This window comes from Pelophylax lessonae, assembly GCF_965119305.1.
Source record: "Pelophylax lessonae genome assembly, chromosome: 4".
Lineage (NCBI taxonomy): Eukaryota > Metazoa > Chordata > Amphibia > Anura > Ranidae > Pelophylax > Pelophylax lessonae.
The window spans coordinates 164,436,174-164,461,956 of record NC_138771.1 but is presented as its reverse complement, the minus strand read 5'-3'; the positions used below and the strand labels follow the sequence as shown (position 1 = coordinate 164,461,956).

Sequence of the window (25,783 nt, the reverse complement as noted above, 5' to 3'; positions counted from 1 at the left end):
GCCACGAGTCACGGAGAGGAAAGCTGTCCTTGTAAACACAGAAGGCTTCTGTGTTTACTGTGAAGCCCTTAATACATTTGTTTTCCTATAAAATAAATCCTTATTACCTTATTTGAGTTCAAATACAACTTAGTAAGGTGTGCAAGGGTTGGCAGGGTCTTCATGCTTCTAATTTTGTTATGGGACAAAACCAAAGTGGTCAGTTGGTTGCATGTCTTAAACACATCCATATCAAAAACTGCATTGAAGCTGAGGTCTAGAACTAGGAGATTAGGCAACGATCTGAGGCCAGGAACACTAGATAAAATAAAAAAAACAAACATAGATAGGTTAGGAACATTCTTTTAAAATTATATGCATCTCTGTAAGATTTATGGATGGATTAATTTAATAAACTTGGTACTAGATGCATTGCTTACAGTAGTTTACACAATTAGGCGACCAATATCACAGACGCAAAAGAACATAATCTATCCTATTTCTGTAATCTGAAAGCATTTTGTGTAAATTCATGTGGTAAAAACTAAGTAGCAGTCATTCTTTGAATACTCTTATAATTAAAGTGTGTTTCCACAATCAACCATTATACATTTTCTATGTTTTCCCAATCTCACGGCATACCTAAAAATAAATTTCTGGTTGTTTCCTTTGAGTAGGTTTATATATAGGACTCTATAGGCAACTTGTTTAGAATAGCTTGTGTCATGGAAATCAGGTGTAGGGGCATTTTTTAACCAGTTGCCACTCATGGGGTGGTCTTTAACAGCCATATGCTGCATATATGCGCCACTGGGCGGCCAATGTTTCTGTGCTGATAGTGCATTCACTTCACACTCTCAGCACAGAGACTGAGCTGCCAAAGACAGCTCTCGGTCCCCACTAATGATCAGTAGCTGGGAAGACTGGCTCCCAATCATGTGACCACTGTGACAGCCAATCACAGTGGTCACATGATTGCAGATCTTTCCTTCCCCTTGAGCTTTTTAGAACCTTTTAAATGGAAGCCAGGGAGGACAGGAAGGGTTTAAAACTGTATAATATACAATGCAACACCCATATCATCGCTAACAGGGCTTCCATTTTCACTCAGTCTTTCTTCCTGGTTTGAGTCGCGATGACCTCACTATCATGCATGTGCACAAATTACTGCAATGGCACAGCTAACCGAATACACAGAATACACAAAAAAACTTAATAGAGAACTTTGCAAAGCCAACATCTGTGGCTTCACAGAAACCGAAGCTAAAAAGCAAAAAAAAAAAAAAAAGTCAAGATCATAAAAGCTGGATCATTTGGTCTTGGTTTAGCACCAAGATGAATTTCAACATCTGACCTGGTCTGGTGATTGAACACCTCTAAAATACCATGGGTAGTTTTCAACAACATAGTGAGAATATAGTGAGAACTAAACTCCCTCCTACAACTTCACTGAGGCAAAGTTCTGTATCCAAAAATGACTGAGGTTGTATTAGATTGAAAACGGTAGTCAAAAATTGTATAGATTGATAAATACAGTGTATCCTATTTCCCAGGTGTTCACAATATTTTGTCCAGCCCATATGTCAGGAATGGGGGCAGACTGACTGACCGGGACCTGGTAGAAATAGCTGACGCTAGGTGGGGGCATAGGCCACAAGAAAGACACAGAGTGCTTTGTGGGGTCATTAAGAGATAAAAAACCCTGCAATGTCCCTGAAGGGGATGGATCAGCATGCCCACACTTTCAGCAAAAGTCAGAGCTCTTCTGAGGAGCAGAGCACCCCACAAAGGGAAATGGGTTTTGCTGCTGACTACTCCTAGGTTTTCTATCTTATATTGGTGGTTAAGTAGTGATGAGCCGAACACCCCCCGGTTCGGTTCAAACCAAAACACCGCGAACAGAGGAAAAGATAGTTCGAACAAACGAACTCCATTGAAGCCTATGGGACTCGAATGTCAAAAATCAAACGGCCTCATTTTGAAGGCTTAAATGCAAGTTATTGCCAAAAAAAAGTGTATGGGGGTCTGGGTACTGACCTGGGGAACATGTAGCAATGCAAAAAACGTTTTTTAAAACTATCATTTTTAAAGGAGCAGTGATTTACTGATTGTAATGAGGCTTAAAGTGAAACTATAAAAATTAAAAATTCCTTTAAATATTGTGCCTGGGTGGTCCCCTTAATGTGCCTGTAAAGTAGCACAGCCATCTCTACGATGTATGTAGTCTGATGCAGCAATACTGACATTTTTAAAGGTAAAAATGTCATATACAAATATACATACAGATTTCAAATCGCATGTACTTGTCATACAGGTGCAGAAAAATTGGGCCTTGGTTGTTGGTGGTGCCTGAACACTGCAACCCCTCACAGTTACTCTTGCTGGGTGCAGGAACGGGCCCTGCTGGTAAAAATTCCATAAAAATTTTAAATCGCATATACTTGTCATACAGGTGCCAAAAATTGGGCCTTGGTTGTTGGTGGTACCTGAACACCGCGACCCCTCGCAGTTACTCTTGCTGGGCGCAAGAACAGGCCCTACTGGTAAAAATTCCATATAAATTTGAAATCGCATGTACTTGTCATACAGGTGCAAAAAATTGGGCCTTTAGTGTTGGTGGTGCCTGAACACCGTAACCCCTCACAGTTACTCTTGCTGGGTGCAGGGCACAGGGGACAGGGCCTGCTGTTAAAAATTACATATGAAATTTAAATTGTATGCACCTGTCAAGGCATTGAGGGTTGGTGGTGACCTAAACCAAAAACCAAAAACATTGTTGGAAGCTGGCAGAATCAAGGTTGAGGAATAGGATAGGTAACATACGCAGTCTTCAAGGGATGGCAGATCCCTAGCAAATTCAATCAGTTACATCAGCATCAGGGGGTTGGATAGCTATTGTTGATCCAGGACTGATTCATTTTGATAAAAGTCAGCAGGTCAATAGAGTCTTTGGACAGGCGCACTCTTTTGTCCGTCACAAAACCTCCAGCACCACTGAACGTCCATTCGGAAAGCATGCTGGAAACAGGACAGGCCAGTAGCTCCATTGAATATTGAGCAAGTTCTGGCCAGTGGTCCATCCTCAAGACCCAGAAACCCAGTGGATGCTCAGCTGGAAAGGTCTCCAAGTCTGCTCTTGCACCTAGATAATCATGCACCATATGATGAAAATGCTGCTGATGGCTGCTTAAACTTAACAGCCCTGGGTGCTGCTGAGGACTAAAGAACTGTTTAATCACTTCAGCCCCCTTTTGCCCCCTTCCTGACCAGGCCCTATTTTGCGATTCGGCACTGCATTACTTTAATGGACAATTGCGCAGTCGTGCAATGCTGTACCCAAATAAAATTTATGTCCTTTTTTCCCACAAATAGAGATTTCTTTCGGTGGTATTTGATCACCTGTGCAATTTTTATTTTTTGCGCTATAAACAAAAGAAGAGCGACAATTTTGAAAATAAAAAACAATATTTTTCACATTCTGCTATATGACATTCTCAAAAAAAAAATAAAAAATAAAACTTTTTTATCATTTTAGGCCAATTTGTTTTCTGCTACATATTTTTGGTTAAAAAAATCGCAATAAGCGTATTTTGATTGGTTTGCGCAAAAGTTATTACGTCTACAAACTACGGGAAAGATTTATGTCATTTTTAATATTTTGGTTTTTTTTACTAGTAATGGCGGCGATCTGCGTTTTTTGTGGGACTGCTACATTGCGGCAAACAGATCCGACCCCTAACTGACATTTTTTACACTTTTGGGGGGACCAGTGACATTACTACAGTAACAGTGCTAAAAATATGCACTGTTACTGTAATTATGACACTGGCAGGAAAAGGGTTAATACTGTGGGTGATCAAGGGGTTAAATGTATGCCTAATGCTTACTGACTTGTGGGGGGAGGGGGTTCTGTGACAGGTACAGAGATCGCAGTTTCAGCATAGTCACACTACATGCTGCGGCTGTGCGAGCAGCCTTTATATAGTGTGGGGCATGTACTTAGCCCCTGAGCCATGATTGGCTAAAGCCAGCCTGCCTTTGTCCAATCATGGCAGAGATGATTTGATTGGGCATAGCATGGAGGTCAGGGTGCATGCTTTGGCCAATCACACGAGCCGCGCGCGCACGCAGTGCATTATGGATGCGGGCGCTCAAATTTCCCACGTAGAAGCACATTTGTTCATCATTCGACGAACAAGCGAACAGCCAATGTTAGAGTCGAACTTACGCTCGACTCGAACTCGAAGCTCATCCCTAGTGGTAAATATACAACTTAAAGATACACTAAAATAGCTTGCTCATTCCCAATAGAAGGTAAGATTCGTACTAGACATGGGATAATATGATTACTGGGTTGGAATTGTTTTCACTCTGGGTTTAATATAAGTATTTTTGGTTAATTATAGGTAGGTAATCTCAATCTGAGGTCTTGAGTGGTGGGATTGGTCTGTATTGTTTGATGGTAGGTTGCTTGGTTTTTAGGCACACGGATATTGGGCTTTGTTTGTTTTCCATTTTCTCATTGCCAATCATTTCTATGTTATAGATATCTTTTATTTCTATTGATCTATGAGGTCATAATTAAACATAGGATTTTCTGCTGGAAGAAAGATCCATGACAATATAGAGAGGTACATGATATATATTGTTCAATACTATATGTATGACAATACATGTTAGTTAAAAGTGGTTTTGTGATTGACACATTCCAGTACGGTGGACACAAAGATTCAGGAGAATGGGTACAAGCTGTTGACCCGATGGTATCGGGTGCCCTCTCGGCTCGCACAGATCTACCTGGGCCAATCAGATCGCTGTTGTGGTACCTACCTACATGTGTGGTGGGAGTGCCCACTGCTGCGTCCTTTCTGGCAGGACATACGCACCCAGATCTTGGCGATTCTTGATGTAGACATACCAGATGACCCGCGGCATTTCCTGCTTTATGTGCCATCCATTCCTCTCCGTCGGTATAAGAGGAGCATCTTGCCGCATCTTTTAAATGCAGCGCACCACCTGATCCCAATCTATTGGAAAAAAACTTTGGTTCTGAGCCGTGCGGCCTGGGTCCAAATGGTGAACAATATTATGGCTGCAGAGGAACGGATGGCAAGATGCAGGGACTGCTATGAAACATTTTATGAAAAATGGGCAACTTGGATGCATTATACCACCTCACATACTGTATGATTTTACTCTTGCCACCATTCGGCCGCCTGATATTGTACAGGAAATGATGATTGACTTCACACCTATGTAACCCCTGAGGACACCCCCACGTTATGTTCTTTTATTTCTTGTAACTTTTCCCTCTATCTGTCTACTTTCTGTTTCCTTCCCCACTCTTATCCCCCTCTGCTGGAATTTCCTCCTTCCCTTCCTCTTTCTTTCCCCTGTTTTCTTTCTATGATTTATTATGCCTAGTTCTAAGCCAACGAGAGGTGGAGCACTGCAACATTTGGATGTGATATTTTCTTTGTTAATGACTGAATCTTTTGGTCCTGCTTGACATGCTTCTGCCTGGGTTTATATGCTTCCTTTTGAGTTTGTGTTACCTGGCATTGTTACCTTTTATGATGATTATTCGAATGTACGGTTGTTGTACCTTTTTGTATTGATAAAATTAAAATAAAGATTACTTAAAAAAAAAAAAACAGTGGCTTTCTGCTATGGGATTGTATGTCCTCTGTGTTTGCCCCCCCCCCCCTACATCTCCCACAGATTACATCTCTATTGGGCACATGTGGGATGGGTGAGAGAGAGTTTTGGAATTTTTCTTTTCTTTTTCTCCTCCCCTTTTCTTTCTTTTTTTTTGTTCTGAGATTCCTAATAGTGTATTTTGTTTTGTTTTTGTTTTTTTTCTATTATGTAATGATATATAGTTATGTTTGTATAAATATTTCTTATGTATCTTTTTTATGTAATATTCATCCTGATAGACTGTTGGTTTATATAGAGTCTTTCACGTATCGTGTTGGTCCTACACTCCAAATGCCACCATATTGGTTATATACATGAACTCTGTATTTTTGTATTACTTTTATATTAAGTAATAAAACAATATTGACATTTTAACTCTGATTTCTCGGTGACACATATAAAGTTAATTTCCCGCCCTCCTGGTTTTGGGTATTGAAAGGGTTTCTATACTGTTTGCACATCGGGGATGATGTCCACTGGGAAAGCACCTCCATATACTTCTATACTATTTTCAAGGTATTCACTATTTTTTATCCAGCCCAGGTGTTACGGATGGGGACTTGGCTCCTGCTGGGGGCAGACTGACTGGCCAGGACTGGGTGGAAAACAGCTGAGGCTAGGTGGTGGCATTGGCCACAGCGCAGAGACAGAGTGCTCTGGGGGGGTCATGAAGAGGTGAAAAAACACTGCAATGTCACTGAATGTGATGGAGTTAGCATGCCTGTTCTTTCAGCAAAGGCTCTTAAAAGAGTCAAGGTGCAGGGTCTAATGAGCAGCCTGATCTTCAGCAGAGCACCCCACAACGCAATGGGAAATTAGTTTTGCTGCTGACTACTCCCAGGCTGGGGCCATCTGACTCAGCCAAGCAGGCAGCTACTGGACACAGAGTACAAGTGTTCAGGAAAGAGTCTTTTACTGCACAGGTATGAGGATGAGGTCACACTGAGATATTGGATACAGACAGGACAGCAAAGGACCACTGGGGCATTAAGCAGCCCGGAAAGCACTAGGATGACGGAGCTGGATGCAGGAGGAAGTGCACAGGGTTCAATTAGAAGTACATTGGGATATTAGGAATCTGGAGGTTAGTGTGTGGAAGGGTTGCTCAAAAGCCGTGTCACATGCCAACTAGTTCTTTAAGGAAAAACTGCCCTCTCTGTGATTGGCTGAAGATTCAGCACTTGAGCGTGGAGCAGGCGAGTGTGAAACCTTGTATTATTGGCCATCTGAGATTTACACCGTCCTGCTACACAGCAAAACCCTGTCAGATTTTTTTTTTCTCTGCTGCCGTTAAGCAACAATTACATGTCTTGTTTTTTCCCCCAGCCTGTGACTGGACAGTAAAAAAGAAACAGAGACTAATGAGCTCATATCTCCAGTATTCTGGGCTCTCTTCCTATTAGCATGTTTCTTGTTAGTGGATAATAAAAAAGGGAAGCGCCAGCCAGGCAGGCAGTTAGCAGCACCTAGAGCTCCCTAAACAATGGAAGAAATATGATTGGGCGCTAAAAGTGTATACACATGTGCAAATGATGGTACAGTGATGTGACAGACAAAAAACTTCTCTTGCAAATTCTTTCATAAAACATGTGCAACATGATGAACAGTGCAATGATAGAATAAATATAAATTCCCCTAAAAGTAGTCCATAGACTATAAAGTGCAAGAAAGTGAACCCCAAAAGGGGAGACCGGGGAGATAAGAGAGTCTATCCAGATCAGGTTGGAGCAGAGCTGGACCCTGGAGTTTCCAAAGGTCCCAGGTGTAAACCATTGAAGGAGCCCACTCCAATACGCCCAAATAGGTATGGGCAAGGAAGAGGGGCTTCTTATGCCTCTTCCCATAGGTATCACAACCCACCTCCCTATAGATCACCTAGGAGAGTGTCAGTGGACTATACAGGCAATTATAGTGGCCCCCCAATCACAAGGGCCCATGTATGGATCCTCCCACAACAGATATGAGCCTCTCTATGAAGAAATAGAGGAAAATGTTGATGAGTTTTATGAATCCCCATCTGAGTCTTATTCTAAAACTCCGATCAGTTCTAAACCTAGGAGTTTTTTAGGCAAAGGCCAAGGGAAGGGAAGGGAAAAAGAAAAAACAAGGGGGTGCAGGGGAGGAAACTCCAAGAAAAAAGAAAAGATAAGGGGAGAAGGTATTTTTAACCTGAGTGGGTTTCCCCTTACTGATTCCAGTTAGGACTTTGAATAAATTTGAGACCTTTATAGATGTGCACAAGCACATTAGGAAACTGAACACTAAAATAAATTTTTTTAACAAATGCTGCTGAAAGGAATTATACATCCAATCATCAGTCTTCTTATGTACACACAGGGTTATGCAATGCATCTTTGTTTAACCCTCCAAGTACTCAGGGGGGTAACATTACTGTTTTCAAAGTAGTATTAGTATTAAAAGATTTGGAAGAAGCCAATTTTAAACATAGACCACAGGGAGATATGATGGTTAGAGTTAAGACCCTTTGCAACCAGAAGGATCTCATCATTCCAGCAGACAAGGGGGGGGGGGAGGTATCGTGATATTAAAGAAAGAAGAAATTAATAGTCTTCTTTCCGATACAGACACATATGACGTTCTTAAAAAAGACCCAATTTTTTCATATAAAAAACCACTTGAAAAACGTGGTAGAAATAATTAAACCCGCGCTAAGTGAATACAAGTGGTTATTTTTGGGGGGAAAAAAAAATACAAAAATAATTAATGCAGCTGCTGTTCAAGTAAAAAACTCAGACAAAACGTAAAAACAAAAAAAAAACAGCGCTTGCAAAATAATACTTCTCTAATATGTGAACAAGTGTTAAGAGAAAATTACAATACATAAATATATATTAGATAATAACTATATAATAAAGTGCACTGGTGCTAGAAAGGTGCAATACTCAAAAATGTGCTACTAGTGCTGGAAAAGGTCCAGTATAATATTCAATATTCAAAAAAGTCCAATATAATGTGAAAATATGAAGGAAAGTGCTGGTAGTGCTGCAAACAAAAAGTGCTGAAGTGCTCCGAGTGGCCAGTGCAGAGTGTCTCGATCCCCTCCAGGGACCCCACTCACCAAAAACAATGGACCCTCCCCTTAAGGGTCAAAGAAAACTTGGGATTAATGTATGCACAGAAGAAATCTCCTCCAGGCTGACACTTTGTGGCTGTAACCCCTTTGGTGGTTGCTCTGGGCCGCTCAAAGAGATTAAATATTCCGCATAGTGAAGTCAGTAAATTAAATAATTTATTTAACCAAATTTTACCTACTTACAAGAGTTAAAACATTTGCTGCATGTATAAAGAAGAAGAAGTATCGATACCACTAGTTGACATGGTGCTGCGTTCCCGGAAGTAATCCATGTCAACTAGCGGTATCGATTCTTGGCTTTTCTTAAAGACACATCCCAATGTATTAGGGAACTATCACAAAAAGAGGTAGAAGGGGATATCCTGTTAGTTACAGCTGATGTATCTTCTCTGTACTCCATTATTCTAAACTCAATGGGGTACGAAGCTGTAAGTGTCGTTTTAGATATGAATGAAGAGATCTCCCTTAAACAAAAGAGGTGCATCCTTGAACTTTTGAAGTTCGGGATGGAACATAACTATTTCTTTTATGGTGGGGATTTTTTCTTACAAAAAACTAGCGTGGCAATGGGAGCCAAATTTGCTCCCAGCGTCGCCAGTTTATTAATGGCCCTATGGGAGGATAGAAATGTTTTTTCTAACATAGAATGGGAGGTCTTTTTCTGGAGACGCTATATTGATGATGCCCTGTTATTGTGGAGGGGTGATGAGAACTCCCTACACAAATATACGGAAAAACTGAAATGATTTGGGCATCAGGTTCACATATATCTTTAGCAATACTTCCATTAATTTTCTTGATCTCACAATTTCTAGGAGAGGATATGGCTTTTTCACCAAAACTTATTTTAAACCCACCGACAGAAATGGTTTCATCTCTTTGGACAGTTGTCACCATCCCACCTGGTTGAAGGCTGTCCCGAAAGGACAATTTAGGCGGATTCGCCGCAACTGTACCAAAGAGGATGACTTTAAGGTACAGGCCAAGGTTTTGAAAGAGAGGTTTGTACAGAAAGGTTATGATCCCAAAGTATTAGAACAAGATATTAGAAATGTTGAGAATTTGAATCGTCAGGAACTATTGATTCCCAAAAGAAAGGAAATAATAAAAAAAAGAGGAGAATTCTAAATTTGACACAGCCTTTGTTACCACTTTTTCCAACCAATACAGATGGGTGAATAAAATCATGCAAAAACATTGGAAAATTTTGAAGGGAGATAAGATACTCGGACCTACCCTTCCGGATAAACCCAATGTTATTTACAAGAGAGCACGTAACCTACGAGATATGGTTGTGCCAAACCCCATAGAAAAACTCATCCAACTGGTTATGTTTGGCATTATGAAAGGTTTTTTCCATGCCGAAAGTGGAAAGTTTCTACCAACTCCAGAACCATAAAAACTGCTAAGTTTACCTCAACAGTTATAAATAAAGAATACAATATTAAGAGTTTCATTACATGTCACACAAGAGGAGTGGTTTATCTCCTCCGATGTAGCTGTGGTTTCCAAAATGTTGGGAGAACAGTCCGCACTCTTAACATTAGGGTGAGTGAACATCTAGCTAACATTAGGAAGGGGGTTGTTGAACATAGTCTGTCCAAGCATTTTTTGAGATGTCATCAAAAAAATCCTTCCTCTTTGGAAAAGACGACCCCTTGTGTGGAAACGCGTCGAAAGTAGCTGGTCGCGGTGTCATTTTGTCACGATACCATTCTGCAGACGGCCGTGACATTCTTCAGCTTGTTGCATCTTTTTAACTTGGATTGCTGTAAGTGTATTTGCCTCTATTAAATTTGGTTTTAAAGGATAATTGTAACGCTCCTTGCGTTTCTTATAAGGTGTGGATTTTCAGCTGCAGAAGTAGTTCCACGTCAGTAGTCATGTAGGAGATATGCTGAGATACCAATCCCAACCTCAATGACTCATCATGTATGGAAGGTCTTATTTCAGCAAGTAAATACACACAGTAATTAAGCTGGTTCCTAGTGTGACTTTATATACATGTGGTAAGACAATGATAAAGGTCTTAGGGATAGGTTTGAGTGGAAGTGGTAGGTGACAGACACTTGAGGTGAGACAGTGCAGATGGATGCAGGAAGAGTTAGCGATCATGTATGATAACAGATGACAGAGTAGCAGGTGCATACAGGAGAGATCAACCCAGTGCAGGAAATAGTAGCAGTAGCCTCAAGAGCTAGCAATCTAGTTATGCAGATGTAAAAGACAGTCCTTGCTATGCAGAGCTAAATAGTGTAAGCCTAGTACAAGTCTATAGAGATTTCCCCTGTGGGGTACTTAGCACTAATAGCGATAGCCGAAGGATCGCTCAGGAGATGCGGATGATCCAGTAGCAGGATGCAGGGATCAGCGCAGCGAGGTTCGTCAGCGAGGAGAGCTTGCAAGCATGGAAGCTTCAAGCAAGATTAGTATCCAGGTACTGGTGTTTGAACGAACACATGTGAGTGAGAACCGACGCCCTAAATAGCCATCTAGTCCGGCGCTGGGTGATGACAGCTTCAGCCTTAAAGGGAAACACACCTATATGTGTTTCTTCTGTCTAGGTAGATGGAAATCACCCGGAATAAATGTGATAGGAGGCACTGAGAGTGCCAGAACCTTACATTACCCCCCCCCCCCCCGTAAGGCCGGCTCCGGAAGGCCTCTAAGGCTGGTTGTTGATATAAGAATCACATGAGACTGGTTGCCGATGCGAAAATCGGAAGGAAAAAAAAAATTTCTCTTTTTTTTTTTTTGTTGCCGATATGAGAATCGGAATGAGACTGGTCTCCGATGCGAGAATCGGATAAGACTGGTTGCCGATATGAAAATCGGGAAGAAAAAAAAAAATTGGTTGCCGATATGAGAATCGGATAATACTGGTTGCCGATACGAGAATCGGATAAGACTGGTCTCCGATATGAAAATCGGAAAAAAAAAAAAATGGTTGCCGATATGAGAATCGGATCAGGTTGGTAACCGATCTGAGAATCGGATCCCTTGTTGCCGATATGAAAATCGGATCAGGTTGGTAGCCGATGAGAATCGGATCACTTGTTGTTAGGGTGTCTGCTACATGGACCCCTCACTAGAATCGGACGCATAACCATCCGAAGTAATCCTACTAGACCTAGCAACCAATGCTTCTTCAAACATCCTCAGATCCTTCCTACATACCACCGTGCCATTAGAAGCACGTACGCAGTCAGGTGCAAGAATCTCTGTATTTTCATCGGAAGCCAGAAATGTGCTTGCAAAAATAGGAGTATCCTCAGGAGGTGGTACAGGAGGGTTTTTTGAACGTGGTATAAAGTTCACTGGAGTTGAAGGAATATCTATTCCAATATTTGTTAATTTCTGGGTGTCCTTCACTGATATAGAACGGGGACAGGGCTGGCAACAGCCTTGATAATTTTCAGGCTGTTTTTCAGGGAAGACCCTTCGGATTCGCCTGGCCTCCATTGGGAGAGCCTTAGGCCTATGGGGTCTGGTTGGGCAGAATGTAATGAAATGTCCCCCTTCACCACAATAAAAACAAAGGCCACAGATTCTCCTGTGATCTCTTTTTTCTTGCGAGGACAACCTAGCATGTATGGCACCAATCTCCATAGGCTCCTCATCCATCTCTGTAGGATCAGGGTCCAAATGGGATGTGTCAGAGTGACAAGGTCGACTGTTTGAGGCAGGCTCGGACCATGACCAGGCAGGATCACCATATCTACTAGGTCTCCTTTTTTCCTTAGGTAGCCGGGGTCTGTGGTTACCTGGAGCGGGTTTAGGAGTGGGGTCAATAGCTGAATTCTGAGAAGAACTGGATAATGGCATTTCCATTTTTTCAGACTTCCTTTCTCGTAGTCTTCTATCTATGGTGATACTGAGTTGTATCAATGTATCCAGGGTTTTTGGCATCTCTGCTCGGGCGAGCTCGTCCTTGACGGCTTCTGATAGGCCAAGCCTAAATTGGGTTTTCAGAGATGCATCATTCCATCCTGAATCAAGGGTCCATCTCTTGAATTCTGCGACAAAGTCTTCTACAGGCCTTTTTCCTTGTTTCAAGGATCTTAACTGAAGATCGGCAGTACTCTGCCTATTGGGGTCATCATATAGGCTAGTGAGCTCTGCCAGGAACAAGGCATAGGAGTTGAGAAGCTGGTCGTTTTTTTCAAAAAGAGAATCTGCCCAGGCTCGAGGATCGCCTGATAGGTAAGAAATAATAGTACAAACCTTAATGTGATCAGTAAGGCAGGTACGAGGTTTTAGCAAAAAAAGTAACTCACATGCGTTTTTAAATTCGCGAAATTTTTTGCGATCGCCTGTAAATACCAAAGGGGGATTTATCTTGGGTTCAGGAGACTGTGCAGAGGTAAGTTGTGTCAGTCTAATTACCTGCTGCGACAGAGCCTGATTGTCGTTTTTCAATTCAGCAAGTGCGTGTATTAACGCAGATACCTGCTGTTTTAATTGTGTCACCTGAGTGGCTACTTCTGCTGAATCCATTTTTTGGGTTCGTTCAATCTGTAACGCTCCTTGCGTTTCTTATAAGGTGTGGATTTTCAGCTGCAGAAGTAGTTCCACGTCAGTAGTCATGTAGGAGATATGCTGAGATACCAATCCCAACCTCAATGACTCATCATGTATGGAAGGTCTTATTTCAGCAAGTAAATACACACAGTAATTAAGCTGGTTCCTAGTGTGACTTTATATACATGTGGTAAGACAATGATAAAGGTCTTAGGGATAGGTTTGAGTGGAAGTGGTAGGTGACAGACACTTGAGGTGAGACAGTGCAGATGGATGCAGGAAGGGTTAGCGATCATGTATGATAACAGATGACAGAGTAGCAGGTGCATACAGGAGAGATCAACCCAGTGCAGGAAATAGTAGCAGTAGCCTCAAGAGCTAGCAATCTAGTTATGCAGATGTAAAAGACAGTCCTTGCTATGCAGAGCTAAATAGTGTAAGCCTAGTACAAGTCTATAGAGATTTCCCCTGTGGGGTACTTAGCACTAATAGCGATAGCCGAAGGATCGCTCAGGAGATGCGGATGATCCAGTAGCAGGATGCAGGGATCAGCGCAGCGAGGTTCGTCAGCGAGGAGAGCTTGCAAGCATGGAAGCTTCAAGCAAGATTAGTATCCAGGTACTGGTGTTTGAACGAACACATGTGAGTGAGAACCGACGCCCTAAATAGCCATCTAGTCCGGCGCTGGGTGATGACAGCTTCAGCCTTAAAGGGAAACACACCTATATGTGTTTCTTCTGTCTAGGTAGATGGAAATCACCCGGAATAAATGTGATAGGAGGCACTGAGAGTGCCAGAACCTTACAATAATGCACTATTAGTCCCTTTCTTTCTTTTGGGAATGCATCTTTGGGCCATTTTATTCCATTTTTCTTTGTTTCACTATTTTGTTCACTTCAGTTTCTAGTCCGTTATATTTAATTTCATTTAATTTTTTATTTATTTTTTATTTAATTTATTTTTTATTTTTCATTTTCTGCTAATTTTTTTTGCACTATTGAGTCTGTCTATAAAGAAGGAGGCCTATATTTAAAGTAATCCTCATTAGCGGACAAACATTTTAGTTATTTTTCTTTTTAGAAAAAGTTTTCTGTTTAAAAAGTGAAGGAGAAATTTAAAACGCAAGTTGCGTTCTTTTTCACGTCCAGGGTTTCTGTGTATGTTGCCTGAAGTCTCTCTCCTTGAGATTATGTAAAGCTGGATTGTGATGACACGGGCTGTCCTCCAATCCCAGTTGACGCCTTCTGAGGGAAAACGCGTCGGATGGAGCAGCCGAGTCGTCACCACGCACGGTCCGCACTGCAGGCGGCCATGCACATTTGTTTTATGCTGTCTTTCATCCATCTAAATGTAAGTGCAACTATTTTCTAACAATAAAAGAAGGTTTTAAGGGTAATCAGTCTCTTATTCACTTACATATGAGTTCTGGAACCCCTGAATATACACAAAGCATCTGGGACCAGTGTTTTTCCAAAGCACATGATATCTATTGGCTTTTTATTTATGTCTCTCTGGCAAGCAGCCATCTATTCCTGTAATGTTCTGGTACCTCTGGTACCCTTGTTCCATATTTCTCCTTTGCTAATTGCGTCCCATCTTGTGTAACAAGAGACGCATATACCTTTAAGACCGGATGACTTCATTGCCGAGCGCCGCTATGAGCGGCTATTTCAATTGCCGGCTTTCTCTCACTCATCGCTCGTTCAAACCACATGTTCACCGCACCTTCTCCTGTGAAGTCGGAGCTGCTGACATTTCCTTTGCTGAACTGACGCCGGAACCTCACCGCTGATCCGTATCTCGCTACGGGATCACCTCTCTATCTATGGACATTGTTACTACTAACCTATCTAAGTGATAAGTACCCCACAGGGGATTCCTTACTAACCAATCTCCTACTATCATCTACTGCAATTACCAGGACTATCTATCTATCTATTCCATACCATCTGCATAGATTGTTAGCTCTTGGGACTACCTTCAACTATCCTTGCACTAGGTTACTCTGTCTAAGTATACTCCATCTGTGTCCTCTTACCATCTGCACTATACTAGACATCAGAACCTATCTGCTTTACCATCACCTGCAACTCTCCTAATATTACTCCTAGTAATCACCATACAACCTGTCTCTCATCTATACATTCTCATATGTTCTATCCCTCCACTAAAACATCTGATTGAGTATATGTATATTGCATAACAGGCTGTACACCGTGATGAAGTCCTGAGAGTTGGATTGGTTTATTCAACAGTATCTCTACAAGGCTACTGAGTGTGATTATTCTGCAGCTGAAAATCCATCCATTAACAAAAACGCATGAACGTTACAGATTGAACGAGCCTTAAAAAAAAATATGGATTCAGCAGAACTACCCACTCATGTACTACAATTAAAACAGCAAGTAGATGCATTGATCCTTGCGCTTACAGAGGTACAAAACGAAAATCAGACCTGGAGACAGCAGGTTGGCCGTCTCACACAGCTTTCTGCTACTCAGCCCCGTGAGCCTAAGATAAACCCTCCTCTAGTGTTTTCTGGTGATCGGAGCAAATTTCGTGAATTTAAAAACGCATGTCGTTTACTTTTTTTGTTAAAACCTCTAACCTACACCACTGACCAAATTAAAGTTTGTACCATCATCTCCTATTTAACGGGTGAACCCCGGGCCTGGGCAGACGCTCTCTTTGAAAAGGATGATCCACTCCTTAATTCTTACCCTCTATTCCTAGCACAACTCGCTAGTTTATATGAAGACCCCAATAAGCAGAGTACCGCTGATACCCAGTTACGGGCCTTGAAACAAGGAAGGAGACCCGTTGAAGATTTCGTGGCAAATTTTAAAAGATGGTCCCCTGATTCAGGGTGGAACGACACATCTTTGAGAACGCAGTTTAGACTCGGCCTATCTGAGGCCATTAAAGACGAGCTCGCCCGAGCGGATTTACCTGGCACTCTGGAGGGACTGATACAGACCAGTATCAATATTGACAGACGACTACGAGAAAGAAAGGCTGAGAAGATGGGCTCACCATTTTCCAGTCCTTCTCGGATGTTGCCTGCTGACCCTACTCCTATGGAGGTAGGAAAGATACGCCCACCTCTGACCCTTTCTGAACGTGCCAGAAGGAAGACCGAACATCTCTGCATGTACTGCGCATCCCCGAATCATTTGATAAGCGGCTGTCCCCTTGTCCGCAGAAAAGAGGGTGAGTGTTCAAAAGTCTTGCTAGGCGGACTCACAACTTCCTTTTCTAATCCTTATCTTTTTGTTCATTTAACATTGCAGTGGGACCAAACTAGGATCACCACCAAGGCTATGATCGACACAGGATCTTGTGGAAACTACATTGACATTTGTTTTGTCTCCCTTAATAAAATACCTATTGTTTCAAAACCCAAACCTGTCTCCGTTAGTTTTATTAACGGTACCCCCCTATCCTCTGGTCCTATCACCAGTCAGACACAGGCACTCCTTGTAACTGCTGACGAGTCTCATGTGGAGACCACCACCTTTGATGTGTTAACATCACCATATTTCCCAATCATTTTGGGACTTCCCTGGTTACACATACATCAACCAATCATCGATTGGAAAACAAGAACGCTAGCGTTCTCTTCTCACTATTGGGAAATGATGTGTAATCTCCCCACATATGATAGGATCCTGTCTGTAGTGCCGGATGACATTATACCCAAGTGTTATCAGGACTTATCGGAGGTTTTCCTTGAAAAAAACGCTCAAATGCTACCTCCTCATAGGGACTATGATTGTTGTATCGATCTACTCCCTAATAGCAAGTTGCCCTTCGGACATGTTTATCCTCTCTCACAGGATGAACTCTCTCATCTTAAGGAGTATCTGGATGAGAACTTGGCAAAAGGATTCATCCGACCTTCTACTTCCTCCACTGCTGCTGGACTCTTCTTTGTCCGCAATAAGGATTCTAGCCTTAGGCCTATCATTGATTTCAGACAATTAAATGCCATTACAATAAAGGATCGTTATCCTTTACCTCTTATTCCTGAACTTATCGAACAGGTGCGTGGAGCTTCTCTCTTTTCAAAATTGGACCTAAAAGGGGCATACAATTTAATTTGAATCCGTAAAGGGGATGAATGGAAGACGGCATTCAGAACCAGATACGGACTGTTTGAGTACCTTGTAATGCCATTTGGGCTATGTAATGCTCCCGCAGCCTTCCAACGGTTTATAAATGAGATATTCAGAGACTTGCTTGACGTTTGTGTTGTAGTATATTTGGACGATATACTTATCTATTCTCATTCCTTACCAGAGCACATAAAACATGTGAGACTTGTGTTGTCAAGACTACTTGCACATAACTTATATGTTAAATCAAAAAAATGTTTGTTTCATAAAGAGGAAGTACTATTCCTAGGATATATTATATAAAAAAATGGAATCAAGATGGACATGAGCAAAATATCCTGCATTCTAGATTGGCCTGTGCCAACCACTCGCAAAGCATTGCAAAGGTTCCTAGGATTCTCTAATTACTATAGGAAATTCATTAAGAACTTCTCTGCGATTGTGAAACCTCTCACACAACTCACAAGCACGAAGAAACCATTTAATTGGTCAAAAGAAGCAGATGGAGCATTCTGTCTGCTGAAATCAAGCTTCACTACTGCCCCCATACTATGCCATCCAGACCCATCCCTTCAATACATCTTGGAGGTAGATGCGTCAAATATGGCAGTAGGAGCAGTTCTCTCACAACGACCAACAAACACCTCACCTCTTCACCCAGTTGCTTTCTTCTCAAAGTCATTAAGCAGCCCCGAGGTGAACTACCCAGTAGGAGAGAAGGAGTTATTAGCCATAAAACTGGCATTAGAGAATTGGCGACATCTACTTGAGGGCACTCAATTGCCAATCCTGATATATACTGATCACAAAAACCTTCAATACCTTCAGACTAATAGAACTCTTTCCCACCGGCAGGTTCGGTGGTCGTTATTCTTTCTGAGGTTTAATTTTTTAGTGACTTATACGCCCGCAGACAAAAATAAAAAAGCGGATGCACTTTCACGACTAGCCGAGAAAGATTCTACCGAGGTTCCCTCAGTTCCTATAATACCACTTGAACGTATTATCGGTGTCATTCGCTCCCTGAAGGAAGATATTTTGCACAGCATAGGACTGGACTCACCTACACCACAACTAACTACTGATGCAGAAGGCTTCCTCTATTACAACGATAAATTATACATACCCCCTACTATGCGAACCAAGATCTTGGAATTGTCGCATGATGTACCTATGGCAGACATATGGGTATGACTAAAACTTTAAATCTACTTACTAGGCAGTTTTGGTGGCCAGACATGAAGACAACCGTAAAAAAGTTTGTTTCATCTTGTGATATCTGTGCAAGGTCTAAAATCGACAACACGAAACCATCGGGGTTACTTTGTAGTTTACCGATACCCCAGGTTCCGTGGGAAGTGGTATCCTTAGACTTCATAGTAGAACTACCACCTTCCAAAGGATTCAACACCATCTTGGTATCAGTGGACCATCTGACCAAGATGGCACATTTTACTCCTATCCGAAGACTACCTTCGTCCAAACAAACAGCGGAATTACTTGTGAAACATGTCTTTAAGTTACATGGTATTCCAAAAACACTGCTGTCTGACCGTGGTTCACAATTCATCTCAAAGTTTTGGCTAGCTCTATGTCAGATACTACGAATAGAGCGTAAACTTACCTCTCCCTACCACCCTCAGACCAACGGACAGACAGAGAGAGTTAACCAGTGCATTGAACAGTATCTGCGTTGCTATACTTCGTATCTACAGGACGATTGGGCAGATCTCCTCCTGCTGGCGGAATTCGCCTATAACAACGCGACTCATAGCACTACTAAACAAAGTCCATTTTACCTAAATTACGGGTTTCATCCCACTCTCCTTCCACCACGTATCTTGCCATCAAGTAATCCAGTGGCATCTGATTATCTTGCCCAGATAAAGGATTCTCTGGGATTACTCAACAATACCATATCACATGCTCATAGCCAACAAAAGAGGTACTACGACCTCCGTAGGAAACCCTCTCCCCAATATGCCATTGGGGATCTTGTTTGGCTTTCTACAAAAAATCTGAGATTAAAAATCCCTAGTAAAAAACTTGGACCTCTATTTCTGGGACCTTTCCCAATAGAGAAGCTTATTGGAAAAGCTGCAGTACAACTCACATTACCAGCAGACCTCAAGATACATCCTATCTTCCATGTGTCTCTACTGAAGCCCCATGTTCCTAACCAAGGAATAAGGCCTACTATCTCACCTCCACCTCCTGTACAAGTAGAAGGTGGAGAAGAATTTGAGATAAAAGAAATTTTGGATTCCCGTTTCAATAGAAGAAGACTCCAGTATCTTGTACGATGGAAGAACTATGGGCCCCAAGATGACACCTGGCTGGATACCTCCGATATACATGCCCCTAGACTGATTCGCAATTTCCACTTGAAATATCCAGAAAAAACAGTTCTAGAGGCCTTCCGGAGCCGGCCTTAAGGGGGGGGTACTGTAATGTTCTGGTACCTCTGGTACCCTTGTTCCATATTTCTCCTTTGCTAATTGCGTCCCATCTTGTGTAACAAGAGACGCATATACCTTTAAGACCGGATGACATCATTGCCGAGCGCCGCTATGAGCGGCTATTTCAATCGCCGGCTTTCTCTCACTCATCGCTCGTTCAAACCACATGTTCACCGCACCTTCTCCTGTGAAGTCAGAGCTGCTGACATTTCCTTTGCTGAACTGACGCCGGAACCTCACCGCTGATCCGTATCTCGCTACGGGATCACCTCTCTATCTATGGACATTGTTACTACTAACCTATCTAAGTGATAAGTACCCCACAGGGGATTCCTTACTAACCAATCTCCTACTATCATCTACTGCAATTACCAGGACTATCTATCTATCTATTCCATACCATCTGCATAGACTGTTAGCTCTTGGGACTACCTTCAACTATCCTTGCACTAGGTTACTCTGTCTAAGTATACTCCATCTGTGTCCTCTTACCATCTGCACTATACTAGACATCAGAACCTATCTGCTTTACCATCACCTGAAACTCTCCTAATATTACTCCTAGTAATCACCATACAACCTGTCTCTCATCTATACATTCTCATATGTTCTATCCCTCCACTAAAACATCTGATTGAGTATATGTATATTGCATAACAGGCTGTACACCGTGATGAAGTCCTGAGAGTTGGATAGGTTTATTCAACAGTATCTCTACAAGGCTACTGAGTGTGATAATTCTGCAGCTGAAAATCCATCCATTAACAAAAACGCATGAACGTTACAATTCCATAGTCTGATCACGGTGGGTCTGCATGCAGCACTTGAGAATACAAGTTGTGTGAAGTCACTTTACAACAAGGAATCGTTTGTTGGAGCACATTCCTCATTTTTATAGTCACTTTTTATCAAAGAGTTTTTTGCATTTGTATTTATTTAAAGCACCTATTGTGGTTCACTTTCTTGCACTTTATAGTCTATGGACTACTTTTAGGGGAATTTATATTTATTCTATCATTGCACTGTTCATCATGTTTGCACATCTTTTATGAGAGAATTTGCAAGAGAAGTTTTTGTCTGTCACATCACTGTACCATCATTTGTACATGTGTATACACTTTTAGCGCACTAGTCTTCTTTACCCAATCATGTTCCTTGTTAGTACATGAGCATTGCAGCACAACTGACTGGCTCCTTGTTCACAGAATCTAATACCAAATCAAAATTCAGGCACTTAGACTGCTTACAATAAAAAGATAGTGATGAATTAAAAAATACAGAGCTCTGTTAACCACTTAAAGCTGAGTTACGCCTTCCCCTCCTCCCCCTCCAAAAATTAGAAGTCAGCAGCTAAATATACTGTAGCTGCTGACTTTTAATTTTAGGACACTTACCTATCCTGGAGTCCAGCGATGTCAGCACCGCAGCCAGTGTTTCCATCGGCTGTCGGGTGCTGCCGCCGCCATTGCCGGTAAGAGAAACCAGCCGTGAAGTGAGCGGGTCCCCACTGCACATGCGCGAAGCGCGCTGCGCATTCCTATTGGCTCGGCAGTCAGGGAAGGAGGAGTGGGCCAAACTTGCGAGGAACGGCGCTGTCAAAAACAGGTACTCATTGCCCCCTCCCCCCTGAAAGGTGCCAAATGTGGCACCGGAGGGGGGGAGGAAGCAAAAGAGCGGAAGTTTCTATTTCTGACACTTGTTGTTTACAAGCTAAAATCATTTTTTTTGCTAGAAAACTACTTAGAACCCCCAAACATATATATATATATATATATATATATATATATATATATATATATATATATATATATATTAGCAGAGACCCTAGAGAATAAAATGGAGAGCTAACAGGGACAGGGCACTTTAATTTTTTTCCCTATTTATTTTATTTATTATTTTTACACAGTTTTTTTTTTTTTAAATACATTTTGATCATTTTTATTCCTATTACAAGGAATGTAAACATCCCTTGTTTTAGAAATAAGCATGACAGGACCTCTTTATTGCGAGATCTGTGGTCAAAAAGACCTCAGACCTCACAACTACACTAAAAAATAAAAAAAAGAGTAATTTTTTTTCATGCTGGAAAAAAATGGCTCTTTAAATCTTTTGCTAGGCGATGACGTTTGACGTTGCTCTGGTCCTCCAAGACCACAGAGACTTCCTGTCTGTGAGGAGCGCGGACCGGATCATTTTCCCCACTGCCAGCGGGTCCAGTAAGTGGGGAAAATGACTGGGAAGCGTCAAGGGGGGCACCTCTTCCTCCACACAGTTAGGATGATCCTGCGGTGAATCTGCCACTGGGACCACCTTTATCTGAAAGAGGACCGCCCACCGTTTCGAATAATACTGGGGTTATGGCAGCTATCTGCTGCCATAACCCCGGTATTTAGCGTCAAAATACAGAAGTAAATCATAAATTTGTGTCTCTAATATATGCCTAGATTTAAGCTTTAAATAGAACAATATATTCAATAAATTTTATTCTTATAACTACCAGAGGAGATCTCATATTTGGGAAACATCAGGGAAAGTATGTGGGTTCTGACAAAGATATGTCTTGGACCTCTTCCCTGGCATGGATGTTGCTGTTAGATCTTGTCTGTTGCACAGTCTGGAGTGTATACAAATTTAGTACCTCATAAATGTACACAAAACTATACCAATTTTGTTTTTGTTTTCATATTTCTGTACAAATGACTGTAATATCTTCTAAAAGAGTTTTAAAAACTTACTAAGCAGTTATAACAACTATAAATATAATACCATCTTATTTTGTAGAAAAACAAAACACAAAGTACCATATGGAAAAAATCACCCATTTGTATTGTTAAGTTACATAATAGAAAAGCAATGTCATTCAAGGAATAGGCATCAATGCCTAATTTTAGTTTCATGGGGCTTTAGGCAATTAAGTGAAATATTATATGTGCTTCCATACTGGTTTGTATGTGTGTGGTCTGTTTCATTTTAAAATTGCAGTGGTGATGATGTTCTTACACCACCTCATAATACAGAATCCGGTATATAAATAGTGCCTTGAAAATCAATAATCATGTCCTGGAGTGAAATATAATGTGCTTATTCAATTTATATATAAGATATAGTATTATAATTTGCTTAACCTATACTTTAAAGTTTGTTTACATCATCAGCCCTTACCCTTTAATCTAATTCAGTGCCAGATTAGAATGAAATCTTTCAATAGTATGTTTAGTTTAGTTAACCAAGTATAACTGTAAAGGCTCCTACATACTATAAGATACACACTATAAGAAAATCAAGCCAACATTTTAGTCCGAGGAATGATTGTACGATTTTCTGATAGTGTGTACACAACTTTCGACAGCCCATTCTGACCTACTGAATGAAAATTTCCAAAGGGACAAACTCCAAAATTTCTCTCACATGGGAACAGAACAAATGATTTTTGTTTAATGTGTACCATTTTTGTATGAGAAAAATCCGAAACAAAAGACTGCGCATGATCAAAAACAATTGACAACAAACAAAAAAAAGCCTTTGCAATACAAGAATTTTCATACATTATTTCCTTCCTTGGTTCCGACTTGCTCTCAAACAAGGGAAATCAAGTGATCGTTCACCCTGTCTTTTTGCTCATCCATGTCTTTATGGACCTTGCTTTGTGCACTGGTCTGAATCATTTGGTGGAGGGAGGAATATGGCCTGGTGTTGTTTTTCAAGGGTTGGGCTTGGCCTCTTAGTTCCATTAAAGGGAACTCTTAAGGCATCACCATACGATTACATTTTGGACAATTGTATGCTCCCTTCTCATCCACATCAGTGTCTAACCTCAAACCTTGTGGACAGCCTTCCCAGAAGAGTTGAAGCTGGTATAGCTCCAAAAGAGCTCCAAAGAGTGGGCAAACTTAATATTGAACCCATATATTAGTGATCAACCAATATCGTTTTTTTGTTGTCGATACCGATACCGCATATCGGTATCGGACGATATTTTTGCACATTTAAAATTTTGCAAAATAAACACAAATTTTGACACAAATCTGTTACTGAACATGTTAATCTTTATTTATTAACATTTTTAACATTAAGGGCTCGTTCTTCACACCTTAACTGCATGAAAACTCATAGGAAAAGTGCACTTACAGGGACATCAGTTTGTCAGGGTTCAGCAGAAGCTAGGGAGACCATACACATGTAGCTACACATAAAAACGGAGACTAAACAATAAAGATAACCTTAAAGTGAGATTTATTATAGTGAACCACATAAACAAGCATACACAGTAATAGTGAACATGGAAAATGCCAGCAAACAAAACCCAACACCAAAGGCAAAATAACTAAAGAACCTAAGAACTGACTATCTACAAATATATACAATATACTGGACAAGGGGAACAGGGAAGCAAGAAAGAGGGCAAACAGGACTGAATACTAGGCAGAGAGCAGGAGCAAGGCAAAGGGGTACAGGATAAATCAGGATAACAGACACTAAATTCTGGCAGCAATGAGGCAAACAAAATAGTGACGCGACTGGGAAAGGAAGGAGCAGCCTTAAATAGCCACCTGGCAGCTGAACACAGTTGTAAGTGATCATAGAAGCCTGCTGGCTTCTGGGAGACACCTGCTGGTGGACACTGGAACTGCAGCATTCAGCTTAGGGCAACACAGTGCCACTCAATCCTAACAGATCCCCCCCCCCCTTAAGGAGCGGCATCCGGACGCTCCACCACTGGGGTCTGCAAGCCGAATGGGTACCCCACTGCCAAGGTCTGAAGGCTGGCTGAGAACCACGCTGCCGGGTCCCAAAACTGGCTGGGTTTCCTGCTGGTCAGATCTTTAAGAAGTCACAACACCGAAGGCTTACCATTCTTAAAAGCAGTCCGTGTCCCAATGTTGAGACACTGAAAGATGCCTGAATGTTTAATGCTAAAGTCCCTGGTCCATGTAGGTACCCTGACACAAGGGTGTCCCATCACAACTGGACCTCCTCTCACACTGTTAGAGACTGATCTGCATTTTACCTGCCACTCAGGTCTACTCAAGGCATGGGTTACCCTGCTCGGGTCCCCAAATGCATCAGGGATCGCAGAGATGACCCCTGGGTCAAGACAAAGTTCACATGGAACACTGCCTTTTCCCATAGGACCTCTACTACTGGGGCTGTAACAACAGATGCAATTCGCATGTTCAGAGTGGATATCTGGACCTCCTGGTCTTGGCATAACAGGATCAGCTGGCTGCGAAAAGAATGTAGAACGAGCAACAGTAGGGATTTTTAACCCACACAGACAACCCATTTGGGCCACAGAACGCAGCGGCCCAGGTATCAACATAGTCCAGATGGGCAGCGGCCCAGGTATCAACATAGTCCTGCTGGGCAGCGGCCCAGGTATCAACATAGTACTGCTGGGCAGTGGCCCAGGTATCAACATAGTCCTGCTGGGCAGTGGCCCAGGTATCAACATAGTCCGGCTGGGCAGCGGCCTGGGTATCAACATAGTCCAGCTGGGCAGCGGCCCGGGTATCAACATAGTCCGGCTGGGCAACAGCTAGCAAGTCGCCGTGGCAGGTTCGGCAACAAACAGCAGGTCACCATCGGCAGGCGGCAGCATGGAGGAGGTCAGGACACCATCAGCAGTATGGTGGAGGTCAGGACACCATCGGCAGCATGGTGGAGGTCTGGACACCATCGGCAGCATGGTGGAGGTCTGGACACCATCGGCAGCATGGTGGAGGTCAGGACACCATCGGCAGGCGGCAGCATGGAGGAGGTCAGGACACCATTGGCAGGCGGCAGCATGGAGGAGGTCAGGACACCATCGGCAGGCGGCAGCATGGAGGAGGTCTGGACACCATCGGCAGGCGGCAGCATGGAGGAGGTCTGGACACCATAGGCAGGTGGCAGCATGGAGGAGGTCTGGACACCAT

General features: G+C 42.1%; 1 protein-coding gene across 1 annotated transcript in view; it reads right to left on the bottom strand.

Moving 5' to 3' along the window:
• Positions 1-25,783, bottom strand: part of LOC309553312 (uncharacterized protein) — a 177,413-nt gene that overhangs the window by 69,127 nt on the left and 82,503 nt on the right. The window contains exon 5 of the mRNA XM_082254340.1: positions 108-297. Within this exon, the coding sequence (XP_082110466.1) occupies positions 108-297 (190 nt within the window). The remainder of the gene's footprint in view (positions 1-107; positions 298-25,783) is intronic.